This window comes from Micrasema longulum, unplaced genomic scaffold (genome assembly GCF_059751315.1).
Source record: "Micrasema longulum isolate JH-2025_06_02 unplaced genomic scaffold, ASM5975131v1 h1tg000625l, whole genome shotgun sequence".
Classification (NCBI taxonomy): domain Eukaryota; kingdom Metazoa; phylum Arthropoda; class Insecta; order Trichoptera; family Brachycentridae; genus Micrasema; species Micrasema longulum.
Window position 1 is genome coordinate 29,353 of NW_028277821.1, and position 20,613 is coordinate 49,965.

At 31.5% G+C, this 20,613-nt stretch overlaps 1 protein-coding gene across 1 annotated transcript in view; it reads right to left on the reverse strand.

Moving 5' to 3' along the window:
* Positions 1–20,613, reverse strand: part of VGlut (Vesicular glutamate transporter) — a 121,362-nt gene that overhangs the window by 11,588 nt on the left and 89,161 nt on the right. Inside the window, exon 4 of the mRNA XM_088228997.1 lies at positions 6,377–6,632. Within this exon, the coding sequence (XP_088085123.1) occupies positions 6,377–6,632 (256 nt within the window). The remainder of the gene's footprint in view (positions 1–6,376; positions 6,633–20,613) is intronic.

A 20,613-nucleotide genomic window follows, 5' to 3' on the forward strand; every position in this document is an offset into this window, starting at 1 on the left:
GATTCTCATTTTATAATAGTGAGATATTTACAACTCGTTGAAAATGGCCCCCAAAATTAAATATTTTGGTAAATGATAGGAGCGCAAATATTTATTAAAAAAAAAAATATGCACATAATTTTTTTGTATAAAACCATTTACCGACTTTCCAATGTCTACCAGTTTCGAGACGTACCCGTTTCATCGCCAGGACATCCTTTAAACTAACATCCGAATCCCACCATCACCATAGTTTGTTGCACAAAAATATAAAATCAGCATTCCGATTTGAAACCACATGCTTTTAGTAAGCAACATGCACAAATTAGTTTATGAGAATATGTTGTGGGAGAAAAAGTTGAAAAAAAGGAAGGGCGTGAGTTTAATAGGTACAGGGTCCCTATCATTTTCCATGCCTATGATTTCAGGAGAATGCAGAATGCTGAGTTCATGAGCTACCTGCATCGCTTCAACCTCTCCGAGATTGACAGCTGCCCATGCGATGATGAAACTCCTCAAGATGTCCCTTACCTGTTGATGAATTGCCCCTTTTTCAGCTTTCAAAAACAACAGCTGGAGGCGCGATGCAGAAGCCTCGGTGAAGATCTATGCGACATCCCATCGGTGATAGGTAATAAAGAACTCACAAGAGAGGTAGTATCACACAAGATCAATATAGTGCAGGCAATTGGAAAAATAAACCAAAGTAGGGAACAAAATGCCGAACACTCCTCTAGTAGATCGGAAGGCCTGTTGACTATTGCCAACAGGCCGGCTTCTCCTGAAGAGTTTTAAGTGGTTTCCTCTCCACATGAGCAAATGCTGTGAAGTTCCTGATTAACCCACATTAATATATCCCTCCTGATCCCAACAGTTAAGATAAATTTAAAGAAAATTATTTGCAGAAAAATCCACCTTTCGAAATATTGTCCTTGAATATTATAAGCAAGGAAAATAATATTGCAACTCCCATATGAAAAAAAATAGGTATAGGGTGGCCATTACAATGGAACATCATGTTAGTTTAATTGGTGTCCTGACGAAGAGACGGGTAAGTCTCGAAACCGGTAGACGTAGAAAACTCGGTAAGTTGGTTTATTACAAACATTCAATGATATTTAGTAAAATGTTCGACCACTAACTTTATAAATAAGATTGTGCTTACAAGCTGTTACAAATACGTGTGTAATTATTTATGACACATTAACAATAATGGTATCCTGATAACCTATTTCTACGCATTTCCCGCCGCTAGTCTTAAAATTTTATAGATGCAAAGATTTTCTCTTATTAAGAGCTAACTACGGCGTCAGTAGATAAGTCTCCCCTCGCTGAAGGGTCCGTCACCCCTTTATATTCATTCCTTCCTGGGGTGGCGAAGGGGGAGGAGAAGGTACGAACTGTTTGCGGGCGTTTCGCTTAGTTGGGACATCAATGCAATCGGAATTACAAAACAGTCGCAGTAGGGATCCCCCAACCATAATGTTTCTCGAACGTCAGGTGTATATTACAAATAACTCGAGTTATACGCATAAAATGTACACAAATGGTCATGCAATAATTGTATTTAGAATTAAAGGCTTTGATGCGTCACAATGTTCTGTATCCCCTCTTAATGGTCCATGAAACTTCATTTATATGCAATCGAATGGAAAAATATGTTTTAATATTGCGATAAGTATTTAGATAATTTTATTGTATACAGATCAAATATAATACTGATTATTTTGGTATATAAATAATAAAGTATTTTTACTTCCATGAACTTAATAATAAAATATATTTATATGATATTTGCGTTCTTTTCCACTTTCACTTTCACTTTCCACTTTCAACGGGTTGTAAATAACTCACTATGAGAAAATGGGAACCAAGTTGTTGCAAAGCGGGGTGCGAGGTGCGTCACAAGCCACGAGACCACAACCCAGTTCGAATTCAAATTATTTATAAAATGTTATCCCTATGTATAAACACCTATATACGAGTATGTTTAGTGGTATAGTTATATGTTTTTTTTAAAAAACATTTAAAATCAATTTAAAACTATTTTTATGAAAAAAAAAATATTTAAAAAATAAGTATATTTGTAAATGGGAATTATATGAACACTCAAATTATGAAATATTGGAGACTAAACAATAATATAGTCAAGTGAGGTTATTTATGAGCATCATCATTCCTTTTTCGCACTTATATGTGCATATGGCACTGGATCGTTTTTGTTACATGAAGATAGGATGATTAGTCTTACGCTTTAGGTACCAGTTCAGGGACTATGAAAATATTATATTGTAAAACACCTTTTTTTAAATAAATGTTTCATATTAACCATGTCAGGAATCGAATCCCCAACCTCTTGCATGGTAGGCATTCGCGCTACACCACGAGGTCGAGGTTGATCATGCACAATTTTAATAATTGTAAGAATAATTCAATTTGGCACTTTTCTGTTTTTTAGAACAGTTACAAAAAAAATATTCCAAAAATAATGTAATTTTTTTTTTTAGAATGGACATAATTGGTTTATTTTACCGTATTTTTTAGAATCTATGACTTAATAATAACTTTTTTCAGAATCTTTTATTTTTTTCGGAACATCGGCCCTTATTAGCATATGTTATTTAATGCTTTCAAGTCCTTACTCTGCATAAGCCCTTTATGAATTCATTTAACTATTAATTATTTCTTCTCTAAGTTATCCTATACTTAAGTCTGCTTAAATGTCGTCAATTTACCGCGCTTTACAGTCAATAGCCACCGACCGTATCGCGGTGGCTGAGAATTCCACACCCCGTATAAGTGACAAACCCTTGAGGGGAAGGAAGGGATAAGGGAGACACATTTCTATGACTCTTGTCTAAGTTGCATTTTAGGAAAAAGCTCCTGTGATGTTTATTTGTGAATTTCAGAATTATTTTCAAAGATTGAGTACGTGGACTATCTCTTCGTTCTAGAAACGAGAGAACCCTTTTAATACCCTGTCATCGCTCTAGTTTTCTTGCCTCCTCTTTCACAGTAGTAGCCGCTCGATTGTGGAATAATCATTTAAGTCAATATTGAAATGTCACTATCTGAATATTTAAATTGTTCCTTTATCATTTTTCTTTCCTTCCCATAACCTCTCCTCTCTTCATAGTATTTTTTTTTTTTTTATTTATTTTTGTTAATCTTTGCTTTTAATTTTTGTATAAAATTGTAAGATTCAATATGTCTATGTATTTATAATTTTCTTAAACTGAACGGTTTGGGTAGGTAGGATGAAATTGCCTTAAGGCAATATGCCCGCTCTTATATTTATATATATTGTATATGTATATAAAGTGTCAAATAAATAAAATAAAATAAATACGTTGATATTTAAAAAAAGAAGAAAGAGTATTAAACAGTGTTTTAATTACTTACTATGGTTAAAAAATTACAAGAGAGGCAGAATATTTTAGAAAAATACATGTGTCTGAGTTTTAAGATCTATATTATTTCAATTCTTCCATCTGTTGATTTTTGGGCCTAAATTGTAGGTGTGTCAAAATTTAGTCAGATGAATCTTGACTGCATCACTTAAGATTTCAGCTCTTCAACCTCACAAAAATTCAATTAACATTTATAGATAATAAAAAAAAAATACAGGAAAGTATGAAGTGACGTATTATTTTCCAAATCAAGACCACGACTTTTTTAGATTTTTTTTCAGGAATGGTAAAACAAAATTATAACGTAGAAAAAATAAATAAGTAGGAGAGCTTAATAAAAATGAGGAATAATAAAAAATACGCATGTGAAATAAATGATAGAGAAGATTGATTTGTATAAATATGATGAAAGTAATTGACCTACTAAAAAAATAGTACTTAAGAATACTAACAAATGGTTTACACAACCCAAGTGTGAATTTTATAAACAGAGATATCACTCATACAAATTTGATCAAATATTGCAATCAGATAAAGAGGAAAACATGTAAAAAATAAAGGAATGCATGTAGTCATCAGAGTGTCCGTATTTAAAAAAAATGTTTTGTTTTGTTTTTTTTTTAATTTTTTTGATTCAAAATACAAAAATGTACAAAACAAAATTGTATTCCCATAAGCTAGCAAACTCATTCTGGGATAGATACAATAAAAATACATATAAAAATAAATTGATCTGAATATAATTATAACAAAAATGGACATATCTCGGAGACCTTTTTAAAAATAAATTATTGTATATTATTTAACATTAACTTACATAGGTCAACGGTTATCAATAAATAATGTAAGGAAATGATTTTTTACTGTTATTTGATTTCCATTCGTATACTGGTAAGAAATTGATTGAGGGTGAATAGGCATGAGGTTATATTGAGTAGAGGCAATGTTTAAATATTACTTTTGTAAATATTGTTTATTAGTTAACATAAAACTAATAGTTTAAAATTATATTTTAAACAAGACATAGGAAACATGTTGATTGTTACACAGTGTTTAAAGTGGCCACTTATACAAGCCAATGACAAATTATAAGTCCTGTTAATGCCTAAACTTCCATACTCCCTTCTCCAAAATGATTTTTATCTCAGTTGTAAGATGCTTATAGGTCCCTAGCTTTATAAATTATGAACACATTTTTCTGTTAGTAAAAGTTGACCACTTCTATGAAGATTTTTTTTATAATGATAACCAACGCGTTCATATTCTTCAAAAGGAATAACCCGCTAAACATATATTTAAGAGGCTTTTTAGCAGGTGAGAAAGTTATGAAAAAAGACACCACAACACCGAGACCAAGTTAGGAATAAACATTTTTGGATATTTTTCTTGCAACTGGCGGGAATCGAACCTACGATGCCAGTTTCACAGTTGGCCGTCTAAAACGTCAATAATAATTTTTATTAAAATATATACTTGAATGTGAACCGCAATGTTGCCTTAAATAGAAGGACAGTGGTTATTCTAATATTGCTATAGTCCTGCTAAAGTTCACCCTTTACCAACCCTAGCAGTTGGTGGCAAAAACAACCGACAGAAAAGCTGATTAAAAGAGGAACTCGCAAATTTATGATGCGGACATTAATTGCTTATCCTTTCTGAATGATCGCGTCTGAATATGAATATAATGGTTTGTTTTGTTGGTCTCTTTGCCTTTTGGTTTTTGTTCTGATTAAAAGTTGCGCCTCGTTTTTCATTAAATTAAAAAATAATAATTATAATTTACTTTAGGAATATTTGGGTCTTTATTTTTATTAAATAATGACATCTGCTTTTCATTGTGAGGACATTTTTATTTAATGCAAATATTGCCTACACTAAACGCCTTTACAATGCACACAATGTCAGTGACGCAAGAAGATATACCGAATATCAATTACAGGTAAAACCATAACCTTATTTAAAAGGCTGTAATTATAATGGAGATTCGTTGTTGAAACGTGCATATAAATTTGATATGATGCATTAGAAAATTAATAAATTTAATGTTATATTGGACCGATTTCATAAAAATTAACAATACGTTAGTTTTATAATCTTAAACAAAAAGATACAATTTGACATTTAAGTATTTTTCTACCAATAACAAATATTGTATCAATTTCAATATCTGTATTTATTATTTGAAAATCCTAAAGTAGTCATTACAAAGTAGCATAAAATACAATATTATATACCTTCCTATAAAATATTTTGAAAAAAACTGTTATTTGACACAGGAATTATTTTAGCGAAAAAAACTGAAAAATGGCTGGAAAATCAAACAAACCGTTTGAGAGAGATATTTTTTTTATTACCGAAAAGGTACGCAGTAATATTGAAACCAACTACATGTTTTGTTTTCCCGATATTTTTACATTTTTGTAAAAATTAACGGGTCGTAGTCCTGTGACTTGGTTGCATTAGTTCTAGGTCTAAGGTTCGAACCCTCCTCTATCACAACCTTGTTTCCATTTTCGAATAATAAGTTTCTTGTAACTCGTTGGAAATGGCCTCAAAAATTAAAATATTAGCGAAAATCAAACGAAAACATTTACGCAAAAATGTCCGATTGAAATATATTATTTATTTTTATGCAAATAATTACCTGCTTATACTAAATAAATAACACACTACAAAACCCAGACCAATTTTAAAAAAAGTTGTTCGACATTTTCTAGCGACTGGCGGAAAACGAACCCTCCACGCCATTTTCACAGTTGGCCGTTTAACCAACTTTGCATGTCTGTAAGGATGTGATGTATTTAGAAATGGTGCCGAGATTATTTTTTGAGAAATATTACTCCACTGTCTATTGGTCTGTATTAGGTCTATTGATCAAAAATTTGACTGGCTTTTGGGTGATATTTTTGCCTTTCTTAATTCATGGAGTTCCCAGCCGTGATGTTTAAGTAATTTACCAAGCCCAGAACTGAAGTAATTTTTCTTACCTCGTTGGATGACATGAGTTTCGCCATACCCATGTTACACCTCATCCCGAAGGAGATCATGAAGCCCACACACGTGAGCACGGCGATGGTGAACCGCTTGGACAGGCAGGGGCACTCGGCCTTGACGTAACGGTCGATGTGGCGCAATGGGGGCCGCTCTGGCGAGGGCAGAGACTCGGGGGAGCCGGCGCCCCCGCCGAACGTCTTCTCATAGCCCGGCTTCTGGTCGAACTCGAACTCTTCGTATTGGGGGTTGCTGTGGACAAAGAAAAACTTACATGTTTAACTAGCTATAAATATAGAAAATACAGATATTTTATATAATATATTTGTTTACCTAATATTTTGATTTATGTAATGTATGTGTAGTTATTGAAAGTTGGCTCTTTTTTTTTGTTTAATGTGTTTTGTTTTACAATGTGCGTTGTGACTGTGTTTTCTAAGTTATAAAAAATATTTTAAAAATAAAAATAAATTTGTGGTAATTTTGTTTTCGTAGAATGAAATATCAAGATATGTTACTATTTGTATGACAATTCAATCTCTCGCACCATGAGGTTGTAAGTTTTGGAAAAAAAATATTCACGCATACAAATAGATTTATTTATAGATATGTTAACACTTTTACTATTAATATTTATGTCCAAAAACATTTCAAAATTATTATATATTCATACTACAACAAGTTTTTTAATTAATTTTAAATTCAAAGCTAGAAAAGTATTAAAAATGATTTGTAAATCGTTAACTTTCTTTGGATCAGCTAAAGTATATTATTTATTCAAAGTCCTTTCTTCAAAAGAAAGCTTTATTTTAATTCACACTAGAGGTGGTAAAAAAATAAACAGTAATTTATCAGAAACAACTTAAACAGATTTATAAAAATGTAAACTATTACATGATTTTTTAACCAGGCAAGGAAAAAGTTCACAATTGTGGTATGGCCAGATACTTTTGACCACACTGCCCCAAACCGTTATTTGAAAAACTCTTTAACAAAATGGTTTAATTTATGAAACAGTAACTGTTACTGCTACTCTTATCAAATAACCGCAACGCCCGTCTCTAATTAACACGTACTGTTTTTAAATTGGTGATTGAACTATTTAAAATCTACGTATTTTTAGAACTTAGTACCAAACTTCGGTGACATAGAATATTCTAAATACGAGTATTTTTCTGAATAAAACATATATCTTTCATATTGGTGATTTAACTGAGAATCTATACGCGAACATTTGTTAGATATCTATATAGTCGTAATCCGCTTCCCACACAAGAAAATGTATTCAAAACGGGAAATGGAAAACCGTATTGAAATATCCTTTGACAACTTCCATTTATATTAGTACCTTTATCTATCAGTAACATGTTTCAAAATAATTTCCTTTATAACTGAGCAATAATTTATTTAGAGTTCAACTGAATTCACCGAACTGGAATTGGTAAACATCCGTGATATTGATCGATGAATAATATACGAATCAAAATAAATTATTTTTATATGCATCGAGAAAATATCAATTAAAACTTATTACTTATAAGTTATCCATCATTTTTTACACATATTGTACATGTGTACACTGCTAAACCAGATCAAAAAATATTACAAAATAGTGAAATAAATAAAAAAATTAGAAACTAAAATTAATTTTTAATTTAACGAATCGTTTTAAAGTTATTGAAATACTGATTTTAAAACAACGAAAAATATTTCAAATGCATACAAAACCTTTTTTTCTGACAGTTCAGTATAAATCACGCTAAAATATTTTCATAGAGTTAATACCGTTCACAGAACTGCTTAACAGCATTTTTGTAACGTTTGTATTGTTAATTATTTATTTTAACCATGTTAATATAATTTTCCTATCCGAACTCAGTGGTCGCCATGTTGTTATATTAATATTCCAATGAAAAAGTTCTGTAATTAAAAAAATAAATTGTTAGTAGATTATCAAAACTAAACCAATTAAAAAACATTATGTATCTTGTTATCATCGGAATTACTTTTTGAAGTTCTGTAATTTTAAAATTACTTCGCCCGTGACGTCACGAATTGTCGTCGTTGAGTTGTACTGACATTTAAAAATACAGCTCCGTAGCGTCAAAATATACTAAAACTAAACGTAGGAAAAATGGCTACCCAGAATCCGGAATACTATCACAACATATAACAACGCTGTAATTGATCAATTGATTTTCTAGAACTTCAGATATTTTTTTCATTTTTTTAATACATTTTCAAAAATCTGTGACCAATATGCTCTATTTTTGACTGCTTGTATGAAAACATTTTTTATATCCAACTTTTTCATAACACTGGACTCCCTCATTGCAGTTTATACACCGAAAATTTGCTCGTTTTCAAAGGAGAAAAGCTGCCCAAATGAGTTCTCTGAAATCTGATAGCCTTAGCATCTTTGTGCTGAAAGAAAGTAATCCAGAAGTACATAATTTATACTTTATGGGATTGAGAAAAGAGGGAAGTGAATTCTTCCCTGACTGGGATTAAATTGATTGGACGTAATCAATTCGCCAAAATGATTACAAAACTTTTTAAAAGCCTTGAAATTCTTTTTGGAAGCCACCAGATCTGTATATCCATCATTTTTGTTGCATGAAAAGTCTTCAGTTTCAAGTGGTAATCCAAGAACAATGAAACATTTAACTAGAGAACCACCTTTAAAACCGGCATTTTACGTCCACCGTCAGGAATCAAACTTAGGACTTCAACAAAGTAGACAAACGCGTCTACCACTTCTTTACAAGAAGAACTTATCTTTACCCTTTTCAGTATTTTTACCTAGCCAGAAGAGAGTAGCCATCGAGTCGAAAACAGTCATAAATATAGAAAATACAGATATTTTATGTGTTAACCTGTACTTATAGAAAACACGGTTTATATAATATATTTGTATGTCTAATAGTGTTTTATGTAATGTATGTGTAGTTATTGAAAGTCAATTGCTATTTTTTGTTTAATGTGTTTTGTTTTACAATGTGTGTTGTGACTGAATAAAAAATATTTCAAAAATAAAAATTTAGCCGTGTTAATTTTATTTCTATTTGTACAACAATTTAATCCCACGTACCATTAGGTGTAGGTTGGACAATTATTTGTCGTATTAAAAACCATTTTCCCATTATTTATTAAAAAAACACATTACTTTAATTTACATACTTAATATTCCCAAAAATTTTGGGAAAAAAAATAATTAGGGACACGCATACAACTAGATTTATTTATAGATGTAATCTCACTTCTACTGTTAATATATATTAACATATTATAACAGAGATGAATAAGATTTTAAATAGAAGTCTAGGCATCTACAGACTTTATGACCTATCATTGGCTAGGTTAAGTGGCCACTTTTCACACTATGTAACATTCACCATTCTGCTCATATTTTAACATCTAAGTTCCTTCAATGTTTTTACCTGTTGATGTTTGTGGAGTTGAATGATTTTAGATTTTCAGATATGAGCAGAATGGTGAATGTTATACAGTGTGTAAAGTGGCCTGTAAATGCCTAGACTTCTATATTATGTTCTCCATCTCTGATGTATTATGTTAATGTTAACAGCTTCCCAGGAAGTTGAATCCAGTCCTTGTCTACAAAAATTTGGACAAACTCAAAATATTCTTGATTAATATATATGTCCTAAAACATTTTTAAAATATGAGATATTTATACTACAACAAGTTGATAACAAAAAATGATGGTAAATTTTAAATTCAAAGCTAGAAAAGTATCAACACTTCTTCACGAATATAACATGTCTTCACCTTTTTCAGAATGTTCGCATATTCAGTAGAGAGTAGCCATCGAGTCGAAAACAGTTGTCTCGAGTTTTGGTCCTATTTCACACTTAGAACTTCATATATTATTCATCCACTCAAGCCCAGAAATTTAATAACAGTGACAAATGGCATTTTGTCAAAAAATGCATGTTTTGCACATTTATTTTACAATCAAAGGAGTCTCCTAAAGGTGGGGGGAAAGTTTATACCACGGTGAGAATAGTTATTATTTTAGTGTATTTTATCAGTACTAATTATTGATTTGAAATAAATAACACTGACACGCACCATGGCAGTGATAACGATAGTTAAATGCCACAAAATGCATTAGGAAGTTATGCATGATATTCGTATATTTTCATTGTTAGCATGTCAACTTCCACACATCAATTTGACACGATAAAAATGCAAGTGAAAACATAAATAATGTACATATAATATTAACAAATAACAGGGAAGGAGAACATTTAAGAGAAGTTGACATGGAAGTCTAGTCATTTACCGGGATTCTGACCTGTCATTTGCTGCTTTAATCGGCCACTATACACAGTGTAACATTCAAAATTTTGCCTATGCTTGATGATCCATATTTCTTCATTTTTTTCATTTGTTGATTTAAATGAAGTAAAAAAACTGATGTCTTGTGAAGAAATTCGTCCGAATAAATTATTTACATACTGAGCAACGTATTCAAAACAGGAACAGATTAATGCGCCTGAAAACCTTTTTCCAATTTTTATGCTTCAATGACTAATTTGTTAATTTACAATATTTTGAATTTGTCAGAGTGTTTGCAGACAAAAGACTGGATTTCACCCCCAAGATATTTGTTGAGATCCACAAATAACAAATGAGAAACAAACATTGGTAATGTGGAAATTTAGACATTTACTGAGCTTGCGATGTGACATTTTTTTATTTTTTAAAATATTTTTTCATATTTTTTTTTTACAATATACATAAGAGGTAAAACAGGGTATACAAAAAATAAGTATAGTTATCTTGTAATATGTATTTCATTGCTATGTAATAACATAGCAATAAAAAACATATTAACAGTAAAAATAGTAAACAAAAAATCCCTCAAAGGCATGGCCTGTTTTATTTATATTTGTTTATTTTCGAACATGTAGTTTATTACACATTATTTGAACTCCATGGGACTAAAAGTCCTGTGTTGAGATGGAACAATCAATTAATTGACATATGAGTATATTACCACAAACACAGGATCAGAAACACAACAAATAATTCATAAAACATATATATGGCTCATCATATATAAACTTAAACATTCGGAAAATCATGAAAGAGTTTTCTTCTCAAATCCCTCCCACTAAGGTAAATCCAGTCCTTAATTCCTCTATTGAAAATAGTTTTTGTTCTTGAGAGCTAATACGCTCTTCCTTAATATTGAACACTCTCTGTGCCACAAATAAGAAATGTCTCTGAGCAAAAGACGTACGAATTTTAGGTATGACATAATTCGTGCTCTGGGAACACCTCGTACGGACATTTTGCTGACACCTCTCCTTATTGTCTGACCAGAAGTGTGTAAGTGCTTATTTTAGTGGCTCACTTCTTATCATAATCTATGTAAATGCCGGGATTTCCTCATCCTCTGTAATTCCTTGCGACATCTATCAAATCAAAAATATTTTGAGTTTATCTGAATTTTTGTAGACAGGGACTGGATTTAATCGGGAGTAATAAAGCTAACAAATTTCAACAGAAAAATGTAGAAAATTTAAATAAATTTGTTTTTAGTCTATAGCAGGTTATCTCCTGTTATTTCTGACCTGTTGTATAGCTTTGTAAACGTCCCCATCCCTAAAATATTGTTTAATGTTAATATCTATCAAAGTTATTTCTTTCGTCTTCGTTGAGATGTTGATCTCTTTAAAGTTTTATTGTTTAAACAAAAAAAAGAAACGTAATATTTTCAATATGATTTTTACTGTTTGACAAATTTAGCGCTCCCTCTATGCGATCAGATTTATTTTTGATACGGTATAGAAATAACTTTATAAAAAACATCCCCCGGGCATGTATTGTGTCATAGGGTGACTTCCCCCTCTATACTCAAGTAATGGCGGCCTTTTGTTGCGCTAATGCTTCGGCCGTCCTGCGACTGTAATTTTAGAAATTTTACATCGTTCAAGGGAATCATGCCGTGTTGTTTAGGGGAGTTGTCTGCGTTACCTTTGGTGACTCCTGGCGACCGGCATTATGTAATCAACGCTACAACTAATGTGGCACGGCTGTAAATTACTGGAAAACCTTTTAGTGTTCATCAATTTTCTACGGGGAATCAGCGTGATTCGAAAAGTCATTAAGTGGTTTATCGATGATCTTTAAAAATTATTTAAAATTAATATATTAATGAAACTTTGTTTTAAAACTTATAATTTTAACAGATTTTCGTGATCGTTTTGATTGTTTTGCGTTAATCATTAGCATTAAAGGAATAATAAAAAAATATTTACTTGCAATTTATAGAAATTGATGTGACTAGATTGATGGGTTAAAAAAATTAAATATGTAAATGAAGTTAAATTAGGAAAACCTAGAATATGTGTGTTTTGAGATATATTTTGTGTTAATATTTAATAAAATTTTGATACAGGTGTTAATCAAACTACTAACCCGTACATACTTTTTTATGAAAACTAGACTACTTTCGTTTAACAATAGTTTACCATTATTTTGGTACTACAAAAAATTAAACCAAGATGTTTAACCAATATTTTGTATTAAAATTATACCAATATTATTTTCTCTAGAGGAAATTAAAATAATCAACACAATAAACGCAAAAGTTATAAAAATAATTCGTAAAATGACCAATATTTTTGAGTTTCTTAAATTTGAATTTGAACTGAAATAAAAATTGGTCTTATTTAATTTAAAACTGTATTCAAATTAAACTTTGCTTCGGTATCTTGAAAGACGATCTAACTAAGATTTTTTTAATATACGAGGTATTCGAAGGTACTTAGAAAAAAATATATCTAATATTAAGAGTGAATAAAAGTCATACAAATAATAATTAATTGGTTATGGAACGTTTATGGCAATAGTATAAACGCATATCCAGATATTATTGTTGTATGGATATCTATCTAGCAGGATAAGAATAAGTGTGGCACGAGGTAGGAGGGAGGATAGAGAGGAATACTCACAATATGCACTCCAGAGGAAGGACGCGCCTTGCTTATGAATAACTCCCCAGTTAAAACGGTACAGAACCGGATTCAGACATTTAAAAACAAAAATTATCGATATAATCATGAAATGAAGCCCAAGTTAAATTACAAATATTTTAAATTAAAAAAAAAACATATATTAAAAATTTTGAGACATTTTCTTTGAGTCGTCAATAACCGTGTTAGAATATGATAGAGTGTGGTAGAGCGGACCTTCAAATCCACAGTCCGCGATACTACTCACGGAACCACAACCCTTCTATTTTAATTTACTTTTGAATGGTCCCTAAACTGGCACCTAAAGTATATGACTTATGAGCTGCCTGTCCTGTTTTAAACATTCCGAGATCAACAGCTGTTCACGTGAAGAACTCTTTCAAGATGTTCCCCGCTTGTTGATGCATTGCCCCCTTTGCATCGTCAAAAGACAACTTAGAAACGCGATGGAAAAGGGTTGATTAGGATCTAAGGCACATCCATTACGTAATAATTCACGATGACCCATCATCAAAACTAGTGTCTTACATAGTTAGAATAGTGCAGGTAAAAAGGACAATAAATGATAACAGGACACAAAATGCCGTTATTCCTTTAAGTGAAATGGAAGGCCTTCTGATCTATATCAATAGTCCGGCTTCTCTTGAATAAGTTTTCTGTGATTCTGTCTACATTGAGCAAATTCAAAGTTATTGTAAAGGTTCATAGCCAAAATTCCTTCTGTATCCTCCAACACATTTAATATAAAAATAGACAGGAAACAAAACATATGCAAAGTCTAAAATTCTACAACTCCGATGTAAAAAAAACATATAAAAAAATGAGTACTGATCATCTTAGTACGCTGCGATTAGTGTATCAATACAGTTTCCTATCCACCATTAGGTATAAAAAGGAAAATGAAGATAACAATGAATTTACGAAAAACTTCATACAATTTGAAATCAATCAAAGAGAATCAAGAAAAAAAAATGAATGCTTAAATATGTTATCGATATATTTTTATACCAAATGTAATGTTATTAAAAGTTTTTACTCCTCCTAAAAATGAAATAATTAACTTTTTTGATAAAGCATCAAATAAATAAATGGGCAAAAAAAACGATATGAACACTTTTACCAGCGTTTTTTTATATATGACAGTTACAAATCGTTGATCATTATAACTGGATTTAATTTTGTTGATTATTTTTGGAGATAATAATAGGTGTAATATTTTTTAAGGCAAGTTTAGTGAAGTTAATCCAATAGTTTAAGTCACCGTTGAAGTTAAAGTTAAGTACGGATTTACTTCCTAGAAATATTTTGTAAGGCTTACAATGTGATCCCAATACACCCCTGGGAGGAAAACAGGCGGAAGTGACATCAAGAGGCTACCGCGATATTGCTTTCAGTTTCCTCCCCTTACTTCACTACTCCCACCCTTCATGGCCTAAATAATATTTATTATACAAGATGCGGTGCCACATAACCAACGATACATTTTAACATATAATTTTAAAATTAAATTAGAAAGGGCGCATTTAAGTTACTTCCAAAATAAAATTTCATCTGGCAAATTTATAATATTAGTACAAATACATCCAAATAAAACTCAAATTAAAATCAAATTAAAAAAATAATCAAAGCAACTCTTTTAAACACCTTTTCAGGACCAAAAAATAGTGTATTTTTGGTGAAAAATATTTTTTTTTAAATTCAATATTATTTCGTTTAAAGTTGTTTTTTAAATCTAGATTGAAGAATTTCAGTAATAAATAGAGATTTAATAATACTCGTAATATTAATGCAAAGCAAACATTTCATATCACATCAATGTTTCACAATTTTGTTTCGTTGTAAACGTTAAACTACAAAACTATACATACAGAAAATACTATTTCTAGTCTTTAATAGTCTTACGTTTGAATAAACAAAATAAATTCATATGATATTTCATGTAGTAAAAATGTAATAGGTAGTATAATGTATAGTATATTAATAATATGTAGTATGATATGTATAAAATAAATATGTATGTATAAACTAAATATGTATGTATAAAATATAATATGAATATGTATATATTTAAATATATATGTGTATATGTGTGAATATATATTTATGAATGCATTACAAATGCCCCGACTAAATACGGATTTTATAGCGAGTTGGGCCAAGTTCACAGGCATGGATTGATCCTGATTGTGCCACTATAAAGTGTGTGTCTGTCCCTAATAAATGTATGTATGTTTATAATATTATTATTAAGAAATTTCTATTGAACTTTTTTTAACTTTGGTTCTAGAGTTTATATGCTGGACTATTTTGCAATATTTAATTATTAGAAGAAACTTCAAGTTGTATAATTTGTTTCAAGTACTTCGTAGAGTAGAAAAAATGAGTAGATACATACTATAATGCGAACAGTTCAAATGTAGATCGATGCGGAAATCGAGGAAGACAGAGAAAGACATGGCAAGTTTTTTTTTTTTAGTTGCAAATTATTTGTACCTTGCTTTTGTTTTATGCAAGGTTTTATCAAATATATTTATCTTAAGGTTATATTCACTTGAATTCAAAAATTTTCACCGTAGATAACAGTAATAAAAATAAAAGCAGAAACAGAATAAACAAAATAACTCTAGAAATATTACATTAACAAATAATAAAAAAACAGTCTTAAAAGTGGGACTCCAAAAAAACCAAAAGGAGTTCAATACCCCCCCATTAAATAATTTAGCCTGCTTGATCGTCCCTGTGATGAATCGAACAGTCTCACTCCGTGTATCATTACAGTTCAGAAGCTCAGCTAGATTATTTGTCGCAGCAATCCGAGTGTTTAGTTTGCATTCAAGCTCCCATCTCGGCATATCGAACATTGGACAGTATATAAGAAGATGTTCTACAGTCTGCTCAGTGATACCATCACATGGACAGCAACTATCTTCTCGCAGCCCAAAGCGATGCAGATATTCCCTCATGCATCCATGCCATGAGAGAGCCTGAGTTGTTCATGTGTAAGCGTTTCATGCTTCCAAAATGTTTTGGCCTCGTCTGTGCTTCTCAAAAGTTGTTTGATCTACTTATTGGCAGTTTCTTCATCATATATTTTCCTCCACTCATTAGATTTATCTTTTGAAAGGGACTACCTTATATAGCTTATTGGGACTTCATCAAAGTTCGGCCTCACTCTTTTTTTACCGTAGCAGCCTTGGCAGAGCAGATGAGCTAATCTGCTCTCTCATTTCCGATTTTCTCAACATGAGCTCTAACCCAGTAGAAACGAACATATATACCTCGTATACTGAGAGCATATTGAAGTTTTTGAATGTTGCTTATGATGGCATTCATAGAGTAAACAGATTTGAACGCGAGCAGTCTAGACATGCTACCGCTATAAATTGTGACAATTGGCGGGACTGGTTATTTTTATTTTAAAATTGCTTTTTCTTTACCAATCAGCTTTGCCTGGAAGACTGATTACTCATTTTCAAGTTAAAGCTCTCATGGCATGTTTTTATGGCGTGACATGACATGTTAAATTCAACAGAATTTTGAGAGTGGGCATGTCAAAACTCGAGTAAATCTGCTAAACATGTGCATGAATTTAGAGCCTTTGCTCAAACCCAGAGGCAGTTTATTTATTTTTTTACAATCCTATTTAAATTCCATACAAAAATATTATTATTATGAACCAGTGAAGTTCCTATGCGTGTATGTGTTTTTGTAAATGAATGCAAGTGAATGACAGTTAATATGTATGTTTGTGGGGAATTCCGTAACCTGTATTTTTATGTAGATTATTTTTACTGCGTACGGTAATAGTTCTTGTAAGTTTAAGAAGGCAAATGATCGTGACACTAAAAAAAATTAAATTCTTATGATGTTTGAAAATTCAAAAAAGTAACTCCTTTATTGACAAAAAATATTTCATTTGCATCAGCGAAACCAATAGGAAGACCCACTGTCTTTAAATTGGTTTTCGGATATGACGAGAGAGTGCTTTCACTGGCGTATTTGATCTAACTGATCACCTGACCTGTATGCAATAGATGATAGAGATACGCTGCTCTTAATTAAACGCTTGAGCGCTGAATCTTCCACCGGATGTGGATAAGGTTTTGATAAAGCTGATGAATGCTAATAGAAATCATGCTTTATTGCATCTTATTCTTATTCTCCTGGTGTGTTCTGCTGATAAGTCAGTTGACTTACCGTAAGCAGGAAGTCTATCACAACTCTCTTATCATTGGTAAATTCGGAAGAACTAGTGACGTCGCGTCGTCCAAAGTAGTTAGTTTTTATTAAAAAAAAAAATTTCATGCACTAATAAGAAATTTCATTGTACAATTTAATTTTGTGAATTTTAAAATACATATTTTCGCAGGGCTGAACTTCCCTATTTATTTATTTGTTTATTTATTTATTAACAGAAATTGTTCATTTATACAATTTATAAGATTTAAATTTAAAAGATAGATAAAATTCAAACCCCATGAATAAATCAAAATCAGCATCCTTGAATGTATTTTAGTTTTGTGACACCGTATGTCGAGAGCTGGTATATTCCAGGGCATTCTCCCCGCCTATCTAGATTGGGAGTGCGATGCCTTTGTCATATTCGTTCTGAATAATTGGCGTTTATAGAAAACACTTGTTGGGTGGCCTCAGAGATACCCAGACTCGCTCAAGGACTTGTTTCCCTAATTAATATTACTATTCAGATTCGATCAGTCTCACAGCATCGTACTTAATTTAGAAAGCCCGGGATTGCTTGGAGGAGACAATCGGAACTATTATACTATCTAAATTAAGATATCGACACTCAATATATTGCACATATGCATACATTCATACCTTCAAAGCATTATTGGCTGGTTCGGAACAAAACACACATTATTGTTCTTTGGAATGGGGGTCGGTCTAAGAGTAATAATTTACTGGAGAAACCCTTTAGCTCTTTGCATAGGACAAAAGTGTTCCAAATGTTTTATTTGGTTTTGGTTTGGTTTTCTAGTTTAACAACATACGTGTAACGGACGGTTTCGGTTTGCGCTTGCAATTTTCAACCCGAGTACCTAAGGCACGCTGTATTGCTGTAATCTTTAGCTAACTTCGTGGTTAATAATCATTTAATGGTTTTTATCCATACGGGTGACTCTTTTAGCCAGCGGTGTATTATTACTCCAATGGGTCAGGGTTCTAAAAATTCCTGACGTTACTGCGACCTGTGAAGATCTATTTTAACGAGTTCTCGTGAATTAATTCTCGCCCTAGAAGCTCAAGTCTTTAAAGAGCCTAGCTGCTGTGTAAAATATATTGTGATAGTATATTATACAGAATATACATATATACCTACATATCTTCAAAGCGATGACTACTTTGGGACAAAACACATAAACACGGTTTGAAATTGAGTTAGGAGCTTTTCAAAAACGTATAAACTGTTGTAAAATACATGTTTACATAAATACTAATACAGTATTTTTTATGAAAATGTTTATTTCCATAGCCCCTCGATTATTTTTAATGAAATAAAAATTGAACCCTTAAATATATTATTTTAAAACATAAGGTTACAGAAAATCATGTTTTGTGATATCACTTGATAAATTGGATATTTTCGGTGATATTAATAAGATGATGATTGATATTTAATGATGAATATAATACAGTGCTGTATGTGAAATATAACCATTATTCTGGACGAGTGCCTTCGACTCGATGACTGCTCTAAATGAAAAATTCTTAATTTATAAATTTAGTGGAGGTAAGTTGTGTAGCGATTGGCGCATATACCTACCATTCTTGATTTATATAGCATGTGCCTACCTTATCTGGCCTTAAAAAAAAAACAGCTGATACTTTTAATTAATTAGGGTTTTTCATGCGTGTATCTGTTATAGACTAAATTTATATATTTATACTTGCAACTCAAATAATACTATAAATATTCTAATCTTACCTACATCCTCCCGAATTAAAATTATTGTTGTCCTGCCGTTTTATGAACAAGTCACATTGTGTAAAAGTGTTACTCTGATAAGCCTTTCTCGGCATACTTCTGACAAAATGTTACTAGTTACATAAACAATGTAAAATATACATCTCATGATCATCTACATAATACCGGTATCTGTGCAAATGTGAATTGTGAAGTGCTTCATAAAAGAAACGTAAACGGAAGAATTTGAAAGTGAGTGATCATTTCTAATCCACAGCATTCCTTCTGTTAACATAACCTGAAAGGTAATGAGCTGACCAAATAGTATCTTTTGGCATGTATTTTGTTTTTCAATACACATTTTTACTTAACTCTTCTTTTGACCAGTCCGTTTTTTGGTTGGCTGGAAGATATTGCTTTGAGGAATAAGTCCGCTGAAGCACTTATTTTTAGCACTCGAAGATTTAAACAAATAAATGATTATTATAATAAAACTATAAACGTATTTAAATTATTATAATTAAAATGCAGTTCCACCGAGAAATTTCACCAGAAAAACGCAATTAAATAAATTATTGACGAAATCAACCACTCAGATTTAATTGGCGATATTTATCCAATAATTGAGTACGTAAAAGAACCGCAATAAATATGTGATCTCATGTTCGAAAAGCGTCACAATCCATAATAACGGTGCCGCGTTATAGCGTCTCTTTATCATAAAGAATACCGTCATTAAAGTGTCCCTTGATACAAAGCGCATTGAAACTGCGACGCCTGATTTAGTGCTGTTAAACCTCCTTCTTTTTCTTCCCCTTTCCATCTTCCTTACGCATTACTTGCGCTTCTGACTGGTAAGACTCATGACTATGGAACCTGAGAATCACCTTGTTAGAGGTTTTTATTTATGGCCAGATTTATTTTATGTGCGCGAGGGATTTGCCAAGTGAATTGAGAAGCTCAACTCCGAGGAAAATGGTTACCTTTCAGATTTCATCACCGGATATATAAATAATATATACTGGGATATCATTATTGTGGTTATTGCGGTAACCTTTCCGAAATTCTGCGGATTTAAAGATAAATGTAATAAATGCAATAAGCTACTCAAATGGAGCACTAGGACAATTCTAAATAATAGTATTAACAAATTACAACAGGGATATAGAATACCTTAAATAAGGGAATATGGAAGTCTAGGCATTTACAGGGCTTATGAGCTGTCATTGGCTATTTTAAGTGGCCACTAAATAATAGAAATTAACTATTTTCAAATCGGAAAATCCTTCCAACGGATAGT